The 20,857-nt window shown below is 40.9% G+C and overlaps 1 protein-coding gene across 3 annotated transcripts in view; it reads left to right on the top strand.

Moving 5' to 3' along the window:
* MYO1H (myosin IH) overlaps window positions 1-20,857 on the top strand; it is a 119,744-nt gene that overhangs the window by 49,360 nt on the left and 49,527 nt on the right. For all 3 annotated transcript variants that reach the window (XM_021073724.1, XM_021073723.1, XM_021073725.1), the window contains exons 3-4: window positions 15,898-16,059; window positions 19,854-19,969. In XM_021073724.1, coding sequence (XP_020929383.1) covers window positions 15,898-16,059; window positions 19,854-19,969 — 278 coding nt within the window. The remainder of the gene's footprint in view (window positions 1-15,897; window positions 16,060-19,853; window positions 19,970-20,857) is intronic.

The following is a 20,857-nucleotide window of genomic DNA, read 5'->3' as shown; positions in this document are numbered from 1 at the left end:
TTTTGCTATTTCTTTGGGCCGCTCCCACGGCATTTGGAGGTTCCAGGCTAGGGGTCTAATCGGAGCTGTAGCTGCCGGCCTGCACCAGAGCCACAGCAACGCAGGATCCGAGCCACGTCTGCGACCTACACCACAGCTCACGGCAACGCCAGATCGTTAACCCACTGAGCAAGGCCAGGGATCGAACCCGCAACCTCATGGTTCCTAGTCGGATTCGTTAACCACTGTGCCACGACGGGAACTCCTGTGATTCCCTTCTCCATGACAAAATGAATTAAGCCTCATAGGGTCCCTCATCCAGATTCCCCGGGGCTAGATTCTGCCTTGCTCAGCTCAGGTCTGCCTCCCCCAGTTTAGGGAGGTCCATGCCCTGGCCCCCATGTGACCAGTTCAACCCACATTTTCAGCAGGAAGGGGGGTGGCTAGAGAGGCAATTCCTGACATCTCTCCCATACAAAGGGCTCAGAGGGACAGTGCCATTGCTTAAACTAACGTAGCTACTCAGCTTTGGGGCTTGGCTTTGACTGATCCATTCCTGAGCCCTCTCCACAGCCTCCCTTGTCACACAACTACTCTGTTTCAACTTTTGCAAAGTGAGGAAAATACCACCTACCCGATGAGTTGTCATAGGTATTATGTAATATAAGATGGACAACTTTTTTTTTTTTTTTTTTTGGCCATCCCCACAGCATGCAGAAGTTCCCAGGCTAAGGAATTAACCCAAGCCACAGCCATGACTACAACCAGATTCTTAACTGCTAGGCCACCAGGTTACTCCCAGGACAGATGTTTTAAATTGCCCATTTACCACACGCTATGCATAGTACAAAACTCAATGAATAGAAAGAGCTATTGCTGGGAGTTCCCGTCATGGCTCAGTGGTTAACAAACCTGACTAGTATCCATGTGGACGAGGGTTGATCCCTAGCCTTGATCAATGGGTTGAGGCTCCAGCATTGCTGTGAGCTGTGGTGTAGGTCACAAATGCAGTTTGGATCTGGCGTGGCTGTGGCTGTGGCATAGGCTGGCAACTGTAGCTCCAATTGGACCCCTGGCCTGGGAACCTCCATATGCCACAGGTGTGGCCCTAGAAAGCAAAAAAAAAAAAAAAAACTATTGCCATTTTAATATTAAGTTTTGTTGGCAGGAAGAATACACTTGGATAAACCAATGTTGATTATCTTTTTTTTTTTTTTAGTTTGTTTACTTATTTATTTCTTTATTTCTCTTTTTAAGGCCATAACCACGGCATATGGAAGTTCCCAGGCTACGGGTTGAATTGGAGCTATAGACTATGGCCTACACCACAGCTCATGGCAACACCGGATACTTAACCCACTGAGTGAGGCCGGGGATCGAATCCACGTCCTCATGGATACTAGTCAGCCTCGTTAACCATGGAGCCATGATGGAAACTCCCTGATTATCTTTCTTTAACTTGTGCTTTCTCCCAACCAGTGACTTTAGCTGGAATGCTGCCTCTGCAAATTCTCTAGTTGATTTCATATCTATACAGGGCACAGAATTAGAATTAAATTCTGGAGTTCCCATTGTGGCTCCTCCGGTTAAGAACCTAGCTAGTGTCCATGAGGATGTGGGTTCTATCCCTGGCCTCACTCAGTGGATTAAGGATCCGGCATTGCCACAAGCTGCAACCCAATGCCTCTATAGATTCCATTGTAATAGTCATCCTCTATAGCATTCCATTGTATTATATGTGCCATAATTTATTACACCCATTTCCCTATTCATGAATATTTGGATTCTGTCTGTGTGAAATCATATATAATAGGATAAATAGCTATACATTAAATTACTCCATCAAAGAATATGTACTTAATTTGAAAAATATTTTTTCAAATTACATTTCATAGAGATTCCACAATATAAATGCCCTCTAACCTGTAATAGATGCCAGTATTTCTTGGCCACACTCTCCCAAAGAGTGTGTCCTAAAACTTCACCTATGAGATAACCAAAAATGAGAAATGGTATTTCAATATATTTTAATAGCATTTCTCTTAGGAGGGACCTTAGATATATTTTTCTTTAAAAGACAGATTTTCATGTTCTTTTCTGTGAATTGTTGCTGTTTATATTCTTTGTCCACTTTTGGTGTGTATGCATGTGGATGGGTGTTGGATTTTTTCATATTGATTTATGGAAGCTCTTTACATACTTAGGAAATGAATCATTTGTCTGAGATGTGAGTTGCAAATATTTTTTGCAAAATTGTTTTTAATCTTTTGACTCTGCTTACAATGCTTTTCCTGGACATTTTTCTATGTAGTTGAATTGATCAATCATTTATTTCGTGGCTTCTGAATTTAGTATCATACTTAGAAAGGCATTCCTCTCTTCACCTATACTTTCTTCTGGTATTTTCTTTTTTTTTTGGGGGGGGGGTCTTTTTGCCATTTCTTGGGCAGCTCCCGGGGCATATGGAGGTTCCCAGGCTAGGGGTCCAATTGGAGCTGTAGCCGCTGGCCTACATCACAGCCACAGCAATGCCAGATCTGAGCTGAGTCTGCAACCTACACCACAGCTCACGGCAACGCCAGATCCTTAACCTACTGAGCAAGGCCAAGGATCGAACCCACAACCTCATGGTTCCTAGTTGGATTTGTTAACCACTGCACCACAACGGGAACTCCTCTTCTGGTATTTTAATTATTTATTTTTCAATGTTTGAATCTTTCATCTGGTTGGATTTTTTTTTTAATATAAAGTATGAGGTAGGTTATTTTTTTATGCCCCCATCAAATATCCCAAAACTAATTTTCAAAGTTAGGTTAATAAAGCCACAGTTTAGGTACAGTAAAATTCATCCTTCTTAGAGGAGCATGTCTCTGAGTTTTCACAATGATATAGTGCCATATTGACTAATCATTTTTTTAAAATTAAATTTCGAAGTATTTGGCCACACCTGCAGCATGCATAAGTTTCTAGGCCAGGGATCAAACCTGTGCCACAGCGGTGACAATGCCAGATCCTTAACCCACTGAGCCCCTGGGGAACTCTGACTAATTGTATTTTTACCATGAATTTGAAATGCTGTCTTAATCATTTAATAAATTGTGTGGGACAAGCTCTAGCTTGTTACATTGAATTTAGTTACATTGAATTTCTTGTCTATTCATATACCATTGAATTAATGTAGCTTTATGTTTTAATATATGCTAAGGCTGGCACTTTCTCATCAATCTTTTTACCCCGGAAATTTCCTGGATATTCTCCTTTATTTTCCCAAGATGAACTTTAGACTTGGATTGTTTAATGCTCCTCCCCCGCATCATAGTACTATTGAAAATAAGATTTCAGTTGATTTATAGATGAATGTGTATATGATATGTATATATATATATATCTCACATAAAGAATAATAAACAACCATTATCTATCTCCATCCAATGTAAGATATGAAGCACAGTTCTTGGTTTTCCTGTGTATATTCTTTTTTTTTTTTTTGCTCTTCAGGGCCACACCAGCCACATATGGAAGTTCCCAGGCTAGTGGTTGAATAGGAGCTGTAGCTGCTGGCCTACATCACAGCCACAGCAACACCAGATCTGAGTAGCATCTGCGACCTACACCACAGCTTGTGGCTACACCAGATCCTTAACCCACTGAGCGAGGCCAGGGATTAAACCTGCAACCTCATGGTTCCTAGTTGAATTCGTTTCCTCTGAGCCACCACGAGAACTCCTATATATGTATATTCTTACATGACTTGCTTTCTTTGAACTATGCTGGGTTTTTTTTTTTTAATTGAACCATGTTGATGAGCCTAATCATGACCCATTCACTTTCACAGCTGTGCACAATGTAATGGCTGAGTTAAGCATCTTTGTTGAATTTCCTTATGCAGAAATTTAGCAAGTTACCCAACCTCTCTGGGCTTCAGTTTTCACATCTGAAAAATGGGAGTAAAGTACCTATTACCTTATAGGGTTGTTGAAAGATTTTAAATGACTTCATGTATGAAAAGTACTTGAGGCAGAGCGTGGTGCTCCGTAAGCTCTGTATAGCTGTTGGGTATGACTATAGCATTACGTGATAGTAATAGGAGCATTTTTATTGGTGAAAATTGAGGTCGTTCCCTGACTGTTTTAGTTTATTACAAATAATGCTATCGTGCCCTTCTTGTGCTTATCCCCACTGCACAGAAACAAGAGGAATGCAGTTGCTTGGTAGTGGGGCATGTGTCTTCAAGTTTTCCTAGGCTATGTTAAATGGTTTTTCAAAGTAGTGGTACCAGTTTACACTCCCATCTATAGTGTGAAACTTTCTGTTGGTTGATATTTTTACTGTCCTGTCTTACCATATTTTAAATTTTTACCGATTTGTTAAGTATGTAGCTATATTCCACTAGAGTAAAAATTTGCATATTTAATATTGGCCATTTAATTCTTTAACAAAATGCCTGTTTGTCATTGAGCCAGTTGGTTTTTTCTTACTTGTCCCTAAATTCTCTTTGTGTGTTAGAAATAGCTTTTCCTCTACCCTGTACCTTTTCTTTTTACTTTTTTTATATCTTTTGATAAACAAAAGCTCTTGATTTTAATATAATCAAGATTATACATCATTCCCTGTTTGGTTGATGCCTTTTTATATGAATTATTAAGAAATGCTTCCCTACCGCATAGTCATGAAGATAACTTTCAAGATTACATTCTCTTCTAAATCTTTATAATTTTGTCTTTCACATTTATTTATTTATTTATTTATTTATTTATTTTGGCTATTTCTTGGGCTGCTCCCGCGGCATATGGAGGTTCCCAGGCTAGGGTCGAATCGGAGATGCAGCCACCAGCCTACACCAGAGCCACAGCAACGCAGGATCCGAGCCGCGTCTGCAACCTACACCACAGCTCACGGCAACGCCGGATCGTTAACCCACTGAGCAAGGGCAGGGACTGAACCCGCAACCTCATGGTTCCTAGTGGGATTCGTTAACCACTGCGCCACAACGGGAACTCCTGTCTTTCACATTTAGACTTTATTTTTCAGTCACAGCTTTGGGATGTAATTCACATACCATACAGGCAATTCACCCTATAAAGTACACAACTCAAGCTTGTTAGTATATTCAGAGTTGTGCAACCACCACCAAAATCGATTTTAGAACATTTTCACCACCTTAAAAATCAACCTTTTATCCTATAACAGTTATCTCTCATTTCCTCCCGAACCCCCTAACACTTGGCAACCACTAATTAACTTTCCATCTCTATAGATTTGCCTATTCTGGACATTTCATGTAAGTGGAATTGTGTGATCTCTTGTGACTGGTTTCTTTCATTTAGTGTTATGTTTGCAGCATTGATCTATGGCATATATTGGTATCTTATTCCTTTTATTGCCAACTAATATTCCATTGTATGGGTGTACTATATCTTGTTTACTCATTCACTAGTTGATGGACATTGGGTTGTTTCTACTCTTTGGCTGTTCAGAATAACGCTGCCGTGAACATACCTTATGAGTTTTTGTGTGGACAAATGTTTCCATTTCTCTTAGGCATGTATGTGAGAATGGAGTTGCTGGGTCATGTAGGAAGTCTGTATTTAACCTTTTGAGGAGCTGCTAGGCTGATTTCCAAAATGGCTGCACCATTTCATATTCTCATTGACAGTGTGTGAGGGTTCCAATTTTTCTGCATCCTCACAAACACTTGCTATTATCTGACATTTTGATTGTAGCCATTCTAGTGGGTCTTAAGTGATGACGCATGGTGGTTTTGACTTGCATTTTTCTATTTCATCTCTTTTAATAGATAGGTTCTCCTATTTCTTCAACAAATAATGAAGAAACTAGATTCTTTGCCCTGTAGAGTTTCCTAGTCTGGATTTATGTGACTGTAAATAAGCTATGGAAGCAATATTTATTTACTTATATTTATTTATTTATGTTAAAGAGTATGGTGATTTTATTTCCTAATATATACTTTCCCTATTTTTTTTTTCTTTTTAAAATTTTTAATTTTATATTTCTTCTTATTATTAAAATATAGTTGAAATACAATGTTTTGTCAAGTTCTGTTGTACAACAAAATGACCCAATCACGCACATTTCCCTGTGCTGTACAGTAGGATCCCATTGCCCATCCATTCCAGATATAACAGTTTGCATCCCCAAAACCCCCAAAATGCCCATCCTTCCCACTCCCTCCCTTCCCCCACCTCTGGGGAACCCCAAGTCTTCTCTTCTTGGATGCTCTTTTTCTGTTTTTTGTTTGTAATTTTTAGATAGGATCATCTGTTCCATATTTTAGATTTCACAAGTAAGTGGATATCATATTGTATTTGTCTTTTTCTTTCTGGCTTACTTAGTATGAGAGTCTCTAGCTCCATCCATGTTGCTGCAAATGACATTAGTTTATCTTTTTATGGCTGAGTAATATTCCATTGTATATATGTACCACATTTTCTTAATCCATTCCTCTGTTGATGGACATTTAGGTTGTTTCCATGTCCTGGCTATTGTGAATAGCACTGCTATGAACATAGGGGTGCATGTATCTTTTTCAGTGAAAGTTCTGTCTGGATATGTGTCCAGCAGTAGAATTGCTAGATCAGATGGTAGCTCGATATTTAGTTTCCTGAGGTACCTCCATACTGTTTTCCATAGTGGTTGTACCAATTTACATTCCCACCAACAGTGGAGGAGGGTACCTTTTTCTCCACACTCTCTCCAGCATTTTTTGGTTGACTTGTTAATGATGACCATTCTGACTGGAGTGGGGTGGGACTTCATTGTAGTTTTGATTTGCATTTCTCTAATGATTAGTGATGTTGAGCATTTTTTCATATGCCTGTTGGCCATCTGTATGTCTTCTTTAGAGAAATATCTATTTAGGTTTTCTGCCTTTTTTCAATTGGGTTGTTTTGTTGTTGTTGAGTTGCATGAGTTGTTTGTATATTTTGGCCCTTGTCTGTTGCATCTTTGGCAAAGATTTTCTCCCATTCTGTGGGTTTTCTTTTTGTTTTTTTAATGGTTTCCTTTGCTGTGCAAAAACTTTTGAGTTTGACTAGGTCCCATTGGTTTATTTGTGTCTTTATTGTCATTATTCTAGGAGGTGGATCAAACAAAAGAAGTTGCTGTGATTTATGTCAAAGAGCGTTCTGCCTGTGTTTTCTACATTTTCCTCTAGGAGTTTTATAGTGTCTGGCCTTATATTCAGGTCTTTAATCCATTTTGAGTTTATTTTTGCATATGGTGTTAGATTGTGTTCTACTTTCATTCTTTTACATGTATCCTTCCAGTTTTTGCAGCACCATTTATTGAAGAGGGGAAGCAATATTTAAAAAGTCTTTCTCATTCTTTGTTTTCCTGTGAATTGGAAATCAGATGCTAGATGTGTGCAGCCTGAACTCTAGTCACTAGCCACCTCTGGCTGTTTAAATCTAAATTAATCAAAATATGAGTTCCCGCTGTGGTGCACTAGGATAAGGATCCGACCTCAGAGGCTGGGTTGCTATGGTGGCATGGATTTTTGGGTTGCTATGGTGGCGTGGGTTTGTTCCCTGGCCCAGGGCAGCGGGTTAAGGATCAGGAGTTGTTGCAGCTGTGGTGTAAGTTGAAGCTGCAGCTCAGATTCTCTCCCTGGCCCAGGAACTTCCATATGCTGTGGGTTTGGCCAAAAAAAAAAAAATTAAAATTTCAATTCCTCAGTCTCTCCATATTTTAGATGCACAGAGGCCATGTGTGATTAATGGCTGCTGCATTGGATGGTGAAGCTATCACTTCACTCCGGAAATTTCTATTCTATTGTCATCTTAGCCTGATGAGATTCAGTGAGTCTTGATCAAAATTAAGCTTTGCATGATTTGAATCCTTTGAAATCAGAGATTTGCTTTATGACCCAATTTTTGTACACATTCTATATGCAAAATGCAGACTGTGCAATTGTTAGGTGCAGTGTTATAGTTGTGTTAGTTGTTTAGATTTTCTCTGTCCTATGGATATTTTTTGCCTTTGTTTTCTATTTCTGCTAGAGGTTTGTTAAGATCTTCCACTCTTGAACTAACTGAACAAACTACAGTACAGTTGACCCTTGGACAATATGAAGATCAGGGGTGCCAACCTTCTCTGCAGTTGAAAACCCACGTGTAATTTATAGTTGGCCCTCCCAGCCACATGTCCTCTGCAGATTCAACCAACTATAGAGGCTGTAGTACTGTTGAAAAGCAATTTACTGTTAAAAAAGTCTGCATCTAAATGGACTGGAAGAAGTTCCTGTCATGGCTCAGTGGTTAACGAATCCAACTAGGAACCATGAGGTTGCGGGTTCAATCCCTGGCCTTGTTCAGTGGGTTAAGGATCCGGCATTGCTGTGAGCTGTGGTGTAGGTCAAAGACATGGCTTGGACCCCGTATTGCTGTGGCTGTGGCATCAACCACAGCTCCAATTAGACCCCTAGCCTGGGAACCCCCATATGCCGTGAGTGTGGCCCTAGAAAAGACAAAAAGGCAAAAAAATAAATAAAAATAAATGGACTGGAAAATGTACAACTATAAATGTAATAAAATTCATTGAGTAATAAAATTCTTCCCAAAATATAAATAAATAAGTAAATAAATGGACTGGAAAAGTTCGAACCTGTGTTGTTTGAAGGTTAACTGTTACAGTACCTATGTACAGTGGAGAACTTTGCAACCTTAAAAAGGAGTAAGTGCAAGTTCCCACCATGACTCAGCAGTTAAAGAACCTGACTATTATCATTGAGGACATGGGTTCCATCCCTGGCCTTGTTCAGTGGGTTAAGGATCTGGTGTTGCTGTGAGCTGTGGTGTAGGTCACAGACGTGGCTCGGATCTGGCGTTGCTGTGGCTGTAGTGTAGGCTGGCAGCTACAGCTCTGATTGGACCCCCAGCCTGGGAACCTCCATATGCCGCAAGTGCAGCCCTAAAAAAAAAAGAAATGAGCCCCCCCCCCAAAAAAAGAAATGAGGAAAGTCATTATAAACTACTCTAAAGGGATCTCCTGGGTAGATTTCCCTGTGAAAAGACAGGTGGGAAAACAGCACATTGAGTCAGCATATGCCTAAGAAAGGAAGAAGACAAATCCCCTTGTGTATTTGCTTCCATTTAAGAAGAGAAATAGTTTTAGCATTTCCAAGCTTTGTAAATGGCTGGTGGGAATTCCTGTTGTGGCTTAGTGGGTTAAGAAACTGACTGATATCTGTGAGGATGCAGGTTTGATCCCTGGCCTCACTCAGTGGGTTAAGGATTTGGCATTGCTGTGGCTGTGGCATAGGCCAGCAACTGCAGCTCTGATTCTACCCCTAGTCTGGGAACCTCCATAGGCCACAGGTGTGGCCCTAAAAAGACAAAAGACAAAAAAAAAAAAAAACCAAAATGTTGTTTACAGCAGGAAAAAAGGATAGAGTAGAAGGGACCAGTATAGGACCTAGCCTTTGAATATGTTATTTTGTTTTTGGAACTATTAAATATATTTTCAATAATGATAAAATTTTAAAATCAGTCTCCCCAAATAACAGAAATGAACTGAGATATGTATCTAGTTGCTGGTATAGATAGCCACATGGAAATCAACTATTTCAAGGGAGTTTCAAAACACTGCAGTCATGTACCTATTACAAACACAGCGAGGTACACTCTGAAGAAAAATAATTTTAAAAATTTTAAACTCTTTTCAGTAATCATGTTGGTGATCATGTTGGTATTATTTTGAGATATCGTGTAGATAATGCGGAATAAAGCCAATGAATAATTGATTAGGTCACTGAACTGGAATTTTAGGTAGGGGAAAGGGGAAGAAATATAAGCAAAATAAGGTTACGTACAAACTCTTTAGTTGTGTATTTGAATTGGTGGAATCAGAATAAACTTAGGATGTATTGCTCTCTCTAAAGAAAAGCCTTAGAGACAATACCAACCCAGTGGCAGTGAGCGCCCCTAGTGTCTGATTGTGGTATCTATCACCTCCCCACTGAAAGAAACCAGAGCTCCTGGGGCTGATTCAAGTTCTGGGTTGAAACAATATAAAATAAATCCAAAATCGGCTTGGCATTTTGATAAGCAAGGGAAGCTGTAAGACTATTAAGGCCATGTCAAAAGGACTCAAGAGCCCATTTAATAGGTTCCCACTGGCCAAAATGGCATAATTAGAGCATCAATAAGGATAAATAATTGCCATGGAATGAACTGTATTGAATACATTTAGACCTGCAAACTTACCATGATATTAAAAACTCATTGTCCCCTTTGGAGGGTGTTATGGAACCAACTCATTATTCTGAAAATGGGTAAATCAAGCATTCATCCTACCTTTTTGTCTGTACCTTAGGGCAACCAAATAGTTGATAAAGTTTCTGTTTATAGAAAGATGACAGCTAATAAATGGAATGTTGGAACTGGAATATTACCATTTTTTGTAGTCTCATAAGAAAATTTGGGCTAGGCAATGTGTATAAGAGCAGTGACATCTTAAAACAATAGCCAGACCTTATGTGCGTTTTGCCAGAAATACATTCACTACCTAAAAATCTTTTTGCCAGAGTAACTCAACTCTGTACTTGAAAAGGCCTCTAGATCAAATTACCAGTTTGGGAGAAATGCAGGAAAGAAAAACATGTAAAATGATCCCATAAAGATACATCAGTCAACAAAATCCAAAATATGGGAAATTCAGCAGGGCAAATTGTCCAATTTCTTCAAGTAAACCACCAGGCAAAAAAGGGAGAGGGAGTCTAAGACCCATCGACTAAATGCAATGTGTAGACCTTGTTTGGATCCTGATTTTAGCAAACCAACTGTAAAAAAATATCACAGAAGATAGAGAAACATTGATTATGATCTATATTAAGGAATTATAGTAAACTTTCTGTATGATAATAATGTATACATATAATTTAAGAGCTTTCATCTCTTAGAGATACCTGCTGAAATATTTATAGGTAAAGTGATATACTTGTGACTTAACCTTGAATGAATCTCTCCAGGAGTGGTGGGATGGGGCATAGCTGAAGCATGAGAGGCCGTCAGTTGGTATTTGTTGAAGCTGAGTAACAGGTACTTTGGGTTTGCTACTGCTTTTGATATTTCTGTATATGATCCATTTTTCATAATAAACTCTAAATGTATATATTTATAGAAAAAAACTATTTAAAGAAACATAAAGGAGTTCCCTGGTGGCTCAACAGGTTAAGGATCAGGTGTTGTCACTGCTGTGGCTCAGGTCACTGTTGCAGCATGGGTTCGATCCCTGGTCCATAGCCAAACTATCCAAGACAAAGGGTGGCTTGCCTTATTTTGGAGTGTCTGATGCAGAGGTTGCAAACTAGTGTCCTGTGAGGCTAAATAATGCTATAGGACTTAAAATTCTACATTTTTAACTTTTCTGGAAGAATTGGAAGGTTTGGCAACACAAGCCATACATTTGTGCCTGGTGTCAACCAGCTAAAGCTGAGCCGTGACTGCACACCTTAGATGGCCGTTCATTCCCTAATCTGAGTGAGTCTCCCATCTTGACTCAATCCCAGTACCTACCCTGTAGGTGACAGAGTTTGGGATGCCTGCACTAGGAGTTAGCACAGTAGTATCTCCTACAGTTTTAACACCCCAAAGATGGAGTTCTTTCTTAGGTACAGTGAGGATCGCTCCGTCTTTCTCCCTCTCTCTCCATCTCTTAATCATCTTCTTTTTGGTAAAAGCTGAAACCCTTCTCTTTTTTTTTGAAGTCAGTGATATTTAATTTGCAAGAGAATCATATTTAGAAATTCAGCTTTCTTTCTTTCTTTTTTTTTTTTTTTTTTTTTTGCTTTTTAGGGTTGCACCTGCGTAATGAGGTTTCCAGGCTAGGGGTCAAATTGAAGCTACAGCTGCCAGCCTTCACTACAACCACAACAACACCAGATCCAAGCTGCGTCTGTGACCAACACCACAGCTCATGGCAATGCCGGATCCTTAACCCACTGAGTGAGGCCAGGGATTGAACCCACAACCTCATGGTTCCTAGTCGGATTGGTTTCTGCTGTGCCACAACGGGAACGCCAACTTCAGCTTTCTAGAACCTTTCATTTCTTTATGACCCTTTCCCCTTTTGCTCCAATATTCATTCCTCTGACCATTCTCGTAATATCATTAGGATCCTATAGCTTGTCCATGCCCCTTGTCATAAACTAGATAAGAGAAATCCAGATATTAGAATTGAAATGTTGCAGCAAACAAAACTCCAGGCCAACATGAATGGGCTGTGCCCTTGCCCGTTCCTTAGTCTATGAGGTTTTGTCACATCTCTCTGGGCTGCAAGTCGCCTAAAGCCCTGAGGCTGACTGCAGGACTCACTCTTGTAAGTCTGCCACCCCTCCCATCACTAGAACTGGAATAAGAAAGAGGCTTTGTTCATCTCTGCACCCTTTACCTGCAGAGATCAGACCACAGTAACACTGGTGGGTGCAGCTCTAGAGATTACTTCAGACTCCAGCCAACTCCCAATTTAATATGGGCTCATTGACTATTCACCAGCAGATTTCTTTTTGCTTTATTGTAGTCTCGTTTCTAATAATCTAATTATTAATATTCATGAAGATAGAAGCAAGTCACAGAGCTGACACTGTGCCTGGCACTGTTCCAAGAGCTGTCCATGGTTCTGTTCCAACCAACCATCCTGTAAAGTAGGTCCAATTATGATTCCATTTTATAGACATGAAACAGAGACAGGGGCTTAGAGAGAGATTAAGAGAATTTCCCAAGGCTGTTCCACTGGGTAATGACAGAGACGGCATTGGAACCTGGACAGGCTCACATTCCAAAATCCTTGGACTTCATCACTATGCTATACTTCCTCCCTTATAAAAAAAAATTAAAATGGGAATGTTGGTAATCACTAAAATAGTATTATCTAAATGCATGTTTTTATACTAGAACACAGCATCGCTCCTTCTAGCTCCATTTAGCTAGGGTATAGAGACACCTGGTGGTGGTTCTGGTTTTTAAAATGTTTTATTATGGAAATTTTTCAAATATATGCAAAGTAAACAGAAGAAGATACGAAGTCCCCCCTCGACCCATCACACAGCTTCAACAGTTATGAACCTTCCACCAGTCTCTTAATCATTTTCACCTCCACCCACTCTCCATCCTCTCCCTACTTGATTATTTTTTATGGATCTTTTTAAAACAGAATTTACATATATCAAAGTGTACAACATTGTAACCATTTATCTTGACAAATAGATAGACCCATGTAACTCACAGCCCTATCAAGTTAGATAATGTTTCTTGGCTCCAAATGTGGCCAGGCAATCCCCCTCTAACCAGGCAACAATTGTTGTGATTTTCACTGCAGATTAGTTTTGCTTGTCCTAGAATTTCATATAAATGGAATCATACAGCATGCAATCTTTTGTGTCTGAGTTCTTTTACTCAGCCTAATGTCTGTGAGTCATCTGTGCCATTGTGCATACCTGTCATTTCTCTTTTAATGCTGTACCCATTCTATTGTACAGATGGTCCCCGTCCATTCTCCAGTTAAGAGGAATTTGGATTGTTTCCAGTTTGGGGCCATCATGAATAAATTTGATGTAAACCTTCATGTTCAAGTCTTTTTGTGGACATATGTCTACATTGCTCTTATATAAATACTTAGGGATGGAATTGCTATATCAAAGGGTAGAGGCTTGGTTAACTTCATTAGAAACTGCCAGACCTTTCCCCAGCAATTCTATTGCCAGCAGTGTTCGAGTGTTCTGTCTGCTCTATATCCTCACAAATATTCTATGTCGTTGGTCTTTTTCTTTTTAACTCTTCTGGTGGCATCTCACTGTGGTTCTGATTTGCATTCCTCTGAAGACTAATAATATTGAGCACTTTTTTTCTTTTCTTTTTTTCTCCTTCCTTCCTTCCTTCCTTTCTTCCTTCCTTCCTTCCTTTCTTTCTTTCTTTCTTTCTTTCGGCCAAGGCATGAGTAAGTCCTTGGGCCAGGGATCAACCACACCACAGCAGTGACAACACCAGAGCCTTAACCTGCTGAGCCACCAGGGAACTCTAGATGAGCAGTTTTCTGTGTGTTTGTTGACCATCTGTCTGCCTTCCTTTATAAAGCATCCATTCAAGTCTTTTGCCCAGTTTCTGTTGGGTTTGACTTTTACATGACTGAGCTGTTGGAGTCTTTTATTCTAGATACAGGTTCTTTGCATGTATGTACTTCGTGAACATTTTCTGCCAGTCCGTGGTGTGTGCATTCATTTCTTAACAGTGTCTTCTGAGAAGAAGGTTTATGTTTGATAAAGTCTAATTTCTTCTTTTTTTCCTCTTATAGTTATATCTTCTGGTGTCCTAAGAAATTTTTGCCTTTCTTTGAATGCAAAGATATTCCCCTCTGTTTTCTCCTAGTAGCTTTGTAGATTTTGCTTTTATATTTAGGTCTAAAGCCCATCTCAAAATAATATATATTAACTATATATACTTATACACAATCTGTAAATATATTATAAATTGTATAATCTATTTTATATAATATATATGATATATATGCAGCATTTTCCGTATAGATACCTAATTGTTCAATACCACTGGTTGAAAAGATTTTCCTTTTCTGCACCAAATTGTTCAGGTACATTTGGCAAAAATCAATTGACACACAGTCTTGATTCCTTAAAGAAATATGAGTCCTTTAGCTTTGTTTTTTCTTTTTCAAGACAGTTTTGGCTATTCTAGGACCTTCTCATAGTCATATGTGCCAGTTGTCCATTAACTGTTTCTCAGGTCCAAGTTCACCCTTCAGTACCTGCTCTGAGATGATGAAGTGGACTCCTTGGCATTTCCCCTTGAAGTGGGCATGACTTTAATCTTTGTCTCTAGAAGGTGCTGGAAGGACATTGCAATAGCAGAAGTGTTCTCTTTCTAGCTCCTTTTGCTATGTCTTGCTTTTTCTTGCCTCTTAGCTGCAATCAGCCGCACAGTGGGATGTGGGTGGGAGATGCACAAACTGCATCCAGAACACAGAGTCTCTTGCGACTGTGCAGCCCTGGTCTGGGCCTCATGACCACATTGCCACAGTCCTCCCAACACAGACATCACACACTCCAGGCCTCCTACCCACAGCGGCTCCTCACTCCCTCTGCACACCTGCCAGCCTCCAGCCCCAGCTTACCTGAGCCCTGGAGAGCTCTTTCCCATGGTCTTCCCAATTCAAACAGGGCAGCACCAGGTTCTCTGCCCTGTGGGGATCTGGCTGCCTTGGCCTATCTGTTCCTGAAAGGGTTGTTACCTAGTGATCATAAACCCCCTGTGGCCTTAGTAACCCAGCAAGATTTTCCTCCATTCGGTGGGCTGCAACCAACCTTCTCCAAGGAGGTCTGAAGCCCAGCCTTTGTGAGGAGACCCTCCAAGTTGAACTTCCTTGAAATACTCTTCTGTAACAAGAAATTTTCTTCCCGACCAAACTTCTCATCCCTCAACTGGGAATTACATAGAAAGTTTAGGCTACATTCAGTGGCACATAATGGTCATGAAAGCAGGCTGTGGGGCCAGGCTACCTAGGTTCATATCCTAGCTCTGTCTTTTGGCAGGTCTTGGACAAGTTTTAAAATCTCACTGTCCTCAGTTTTCTCATAAGTAAAATGGGCATGATAACAGCACTTCATAGGGTCAGAATGAGGATTAACAGAGATAATACATGTCAAGCAGTTAGTGTAGTGCCTAACACAGAACATGCTTCCTTCCTGGCAACAGCTGCCATTCCTATTGTTACTGCTTTTACTATCATTTCTTGTTTCCCTAACTGATCACAAATGCTTAATGAAGAAAGCATCATTTAATCTCTGCTCTCTACTATCCCCAGAGTTTGAGATCTTGCTATTTTCATACTAAGTATGCAATAAAAATTACAGAATAAGTGAGTTTCTGAGAAATGTTCTGTTTCCTGTAGAAAGAAGAAGTGAGGCGGAAGCACATTCGTCTGCACATGGAAGGTGCACTGACGGCCCGGGACAAGGTCGGAGTGCAGGATTTTGTGCTGCTGGATGCTTACACCAGTGAAACTGCTTTTCTGGACAATCTTCGAAAGCGTTTCAGCGAGAACCTCATCTATGTAACGTAACCCATTTCTAGGCTGTTTTTCCTAGTGTGGTGGTTTCCTTCTGGTCTTCGGTCTTGGTGATCGTGAATAGTATCTCTCCAATTAGTTTGACTATTAAAGGGAGGAGTCGAGGGACCACTGTCAGGTGCACTTTGGTCCTTTGTATTAAAGCCTTAATGGCTGCCAGTGACAAGAGACGCAACTTAAATCTGCCTAAGCCCCAAGAGGGAACCTATCGACCTGTATAACTTTGAGGTCCAGAAACAGTAAATCCGTTTCTAGGGTCTAGGAAGATGTCTTGAGGACTCTGTCCCATCCCTCTGCTTTCTTTTGCATCATTTTCCTTCTGGGTCAGCCTCTCCATGCAGTGGCAAGATAAAGGCCAGCAAAACCAGATTGATACATTTCCCTCCTAGAGCTGCTACTGAGAAGGGGGCAAGACATCCAGGAGGTGGACGTTGGTTGGCTCTGATTGGTTCATCTTGGGTCACATGCCTATCTCTGATCCAATCCCTATAGGTAGAAATGAGGAATGTTATGATTGGCCAGGTTGGAGTTCCCATCGTGGCGCAGTGGAAACAAATCTGACTAGGAACCATGAGATTGTGCATTCAGATCCCTGACTTGGCTCAGTGGGTTATGGATCCGGCATTGCCCTGAGCTGTGGGTTAAGGATCCGGCATTGCCCTGAGCTATGGTGTAGGTCGCAGACGCGGCTTGGATCCCGCATTGCTGTGGCTCTAGCATAGACTGGCGGCTACAACTCCGATTAGACCCCTAACCTGGGACCCTCCACATGCTGCAGGTGCGGCCCTAAAGAGACAAGAAGACAAAAAAAAAAAAAAAAAGGAAAAAAAAAAAAAAAAAAAGATTGGCCAGGTTATTCACAGACCCACTTCTAAAAGTGAGAGGTGAGGCCAGTGGTCTACTGACCACATGTATAGACTAGTTGCTGGAAAAGGTTCTTCAGGGGAATCTGTTGGAAAAGGGGGACTTGATGCCAGGCAGGCAAAAATAAGAAATGTCTGCTACATCTCAGAACTCTTCAAGGATCAAGACTGCAATACTTTACCAGAACTCTGCTCAAGTTGGCTTCATTACTTCTAATGGTCAGTTTTATTAAGTTATCTGTTTATCACTCCACCTTGGTTTGATTGGTCAATTTTCAGGTAAATTCCTCTAAGGGTGCACTCTGTAGTGTTTCTGTGTGTGGGGGGGTGCTATTAAATGTATTTAATTTTATTAGCTTTTGCTAAGAGTAAATGTGATGATCAGAAGCAGTTCACAATTTGTTGATTTATTTTTTTGGCCGCACTCATGGCATGTGGAAATTCCCTGACATGGACTCGAACTTGGGCCATGGCAGTGACAACACCAGATCCTTAACCCACTAGACCACCAGGGAACTCCCTACAAATATTTAAAAATTAAAAGATTTGATTCATAGCTATTTTGTTTGTAATGGTGCCTGTGATTTAGTTTACATGTGGAAACCAGGGTTACCTCAAGAAATAAGCAAAGTATTTCTCAAAATAGGGATTTTTAATTAGATTATTTTTAATAATTTAAAAATCTATATATGTATTTTTTCTTTTTACAGCCACACCTGTGGCATCTGGAAGTTCCCAGGATTGAGGTTGAATTGGAGCTGCAGATGCAGGCCTATACCACAGCCACAGCAATGCCAGATCCAAGCCACATCTGTGACCTACACCACAGTTTGCGGCAACACTGGATCCTTAGGCCATTGAGCAAAGCCAGGGATCAAACCCACCTCCTCATGGATACTATGTTGGGTTCTTAGCCTGCTGAACCACAGCAGGGACTCCTAAATTTATCTATTTTTAATGGATTTCATGTATAAACTGACTTATGGATAAGCAAAGGAGAGCGAGTATGGTTCGAGGAAGTATAAGTGGGATGGTAGGATCATCATGAATAAATTAAATGTTTCCAGTTTGAACAGATAAATTTCAGAAATTATTCCATTCTGGAAGCTTTCTACCAATGGAAGCAATACAGAATTTTAGTCAAAATACTCATCTGCCTTCCGGTTCCCTCTTTGACTTTGAGAGATTAGAAACAATAGTTGGGATGATTTTAGCATAATTTAATGTAGGCTTGAGTACCTCCAGCATTTGAAACTCTAAAGTGAAAAGCGGAGTTCCCATTGTGGCACAGCGGTTAACCATCCAACTAGGAAACATGAGGTTTTGGGTTCGATCCCTGGCCTTGCTCAGTGGGTTAACGATCCGGCGTTGCCGTGAGCTGTGGTGTAGGTCGCAGACTTGGCTCAGATCCTGAGTTGCTGTGGCTCTGGCGAAAGCCGGTGGCCACAGCTCCAATTGGACCCCTAGCCTGGGAATCTCCATATGCCGCAGGAGCGGCCCAAGAAATGGCAAAAAGACAAAAAAAAAAAAAAAAAAAAAAAAAAAAAAAAAAAAAAGCAACAACAAACTCAGAATCTGAAAACACCAGATGTATTTTTTAATTTGTAAATTTTTAATATAATTTTTAAAAGTTACTTTCCATTTACTACTACAAAATATTGGGTCTGTTCCCCATGGTACAGTACATCTTTGAGCCTGTCTTATACCCAGTAGTTTGTGCCTCCCACCCCGACTCTGTACTACCCCTCCCTCCTCACAGGTAGCCACTAGTTTGTTCCCTATATCTGTGACTACCAGATGTATTTTTAAAGGAGCCTAAATATTTATTTTTACATAGAAGAGCTTAGAATGTTTATTGTATTCCCAGAAGCTTTCATTAGTGGTTATATTACAAATATAAGTACTTCACATACTTGAATATTAATAGAATCCAAAATTGAGATCTATTGTTTTATTTTATTTTATTTGCTTTTTAAGGCTGCACTACTGGCATATGGAAGTTCCCAGGCTAGGGGTCAAATTGGAGCTATAGCTGCCAGCCTACACCACAGCCATAGCAATGCATGATCCAAGCCGTGTCCACGATGTCGCCACAGCTCACGGCAATGCCGGATCTCCAACCCACTGAGCAAGGCCAGGGATCAAAGCATCCTTATGGATCCTAGTTGGGTTCTTAACCCACTGAGCCATGACAGGAACTCCCCAACATTGAGATCAAGAGAAAGAAATGCTGGTAGTGGGAGCGTTTGTCCAATTTTAGAGGGCAGATGTGTATACCTGCCCTGCTTTCACTCAGTCATCAGACTTTGTGAAACATGAATCAGTCAGATCATGGTGTTCTTCCCAAAATCATCTGTTTTCCATAACAGTTCAGGGCAGGTGTTTCACTTCTGTAGAGGGAGTGGTGTCTCCAACAACCATCGCATTTGGAATGAATCCCTGATTGCCGATACCCTGCTCCCTCCCTTCCCAGCATCCTTGCTACCATTTCCCACTCTCCCCTCCCACGCTGACCTCCATGCAGAGCCAGCCTGCCACACTTGTCCCCTCAGCCTCAAATGCCCTTCATGCCAACTTTTTTCATCACTGGCTCCTCCTCCTTCAAGTTTCAGCTCAGATGTCACTTCCTTAAGGGAGCCTCGTGAAGCCCACTAGCTAAGGTGGCCTTCCTTATTATTACCCTGTTTGTATCTTTCTTAACACACTAATTGAAACAGTCTTGATCCCTTGGTTGGTTGTCTGCCCACCCATACCCTGTAGGTTCCATGACAGCAGAGACTCACAATCAGTTTTATTGACTGTGTTACCTATCCCCAGTGCCAAAAGAAACACGTGAGGATCGTAGCATATGATGATATTTTGCTGTAGCCATTGGAACCCTGGAATTCCTCACTAGTGCTTTGGTCATTCCTTTAGACATATATTGGAACCCTCCTTGTGTCTGTGAACCCATACCAGGAGCTCGGAATCTACACTGTGAGCCAGATGGAACTTTATCAAGGGGTCAATTTCTTTGAACTGCCACCACATGTGTAAGTAGCACCTATTGGGCCAGCAATAGGAGTATTTTTCCCTTTCTACCTCTATTTTTCCTCTCCCTCTCTGCCTTCACCCCACGCATCCACCTACCATCCTCCCACCTACCCACCCACCCACCTATCTATCCACCCACCTACCCACCCATCCATCCATCCTTCTGCCCACCCATCTGTCCATCCACCTACACACCCATCCTCCTACACACCCGTCCAGCCAACCACCCAGCCACACACCCATCCACCCACCCACTCACCCACCCATCTATCTCCCTATCTATCCACATCCTTGATGTATACTCATTAGGTTCTGTACCTCACTTAAACTGCTTCCTTCTTCTTTAAACACAGTGAAAAACATCAGAAAATCATCATGATCAAATCTCAGTTTAAATATGATGAAAAGTAGAATCTTTGTATAACTGCTGAGAAATCTAAGCCGTAGAAGAGGTATCTTCTCTGGGAAATGGATTGCTATAGTGCCATCTACTGGTGTATGAATATCATGGCAGCTGAGGAGAATGCCCACTGGCAGGGACTTACCAGGGCTGCAGATCCCTAAGAAAAGGAAATTCCTGCCCAGTCCGTATGTGACTGGGGCTTTGCTGGATTTCCTAGTTCTCCTCCCTGATTGACTTCTGGGCTAATATGTAGTTTCTCCCTTTATTTTTCTTGATGACTCATCTGTTTCACTCCCAGGGCATTTATCAACCTCTCTGCATCACTACCACCAGTAATTTCTGAAATACCAGATTTCAGACTTGACCACAGACTAAGATTACACCCTTGGGAGACCTTCATGCTTTGGTTTCTGATCTTGTAGATAAAGCCCTTATAATAGTTTTAGCTCTTGTCCTAAAGCTATCACAGGAGTGTTTAAGTCTT

Source organism: Sus scrofa, chromosome 14 (genome assembly GCF_000003025.6).
Source record: "Sus scrofa isolate TJ Tabasco breed Duroc chromosome 14, Sscrofa11.1, whole genome shotgun sequence".
Taxonomy (NCBI): domain Eukaryota; kingdom Metazoa; phylum Chordata; class Mammalia; order Artiodactyla; family Suidae; genus Sus; species Sus scrofa.
The sequence above is the reverse complement of the archived record's forward strand: the minus strand, read 5'-3'. Positions and strand labels throughout refer to the sequence as shown.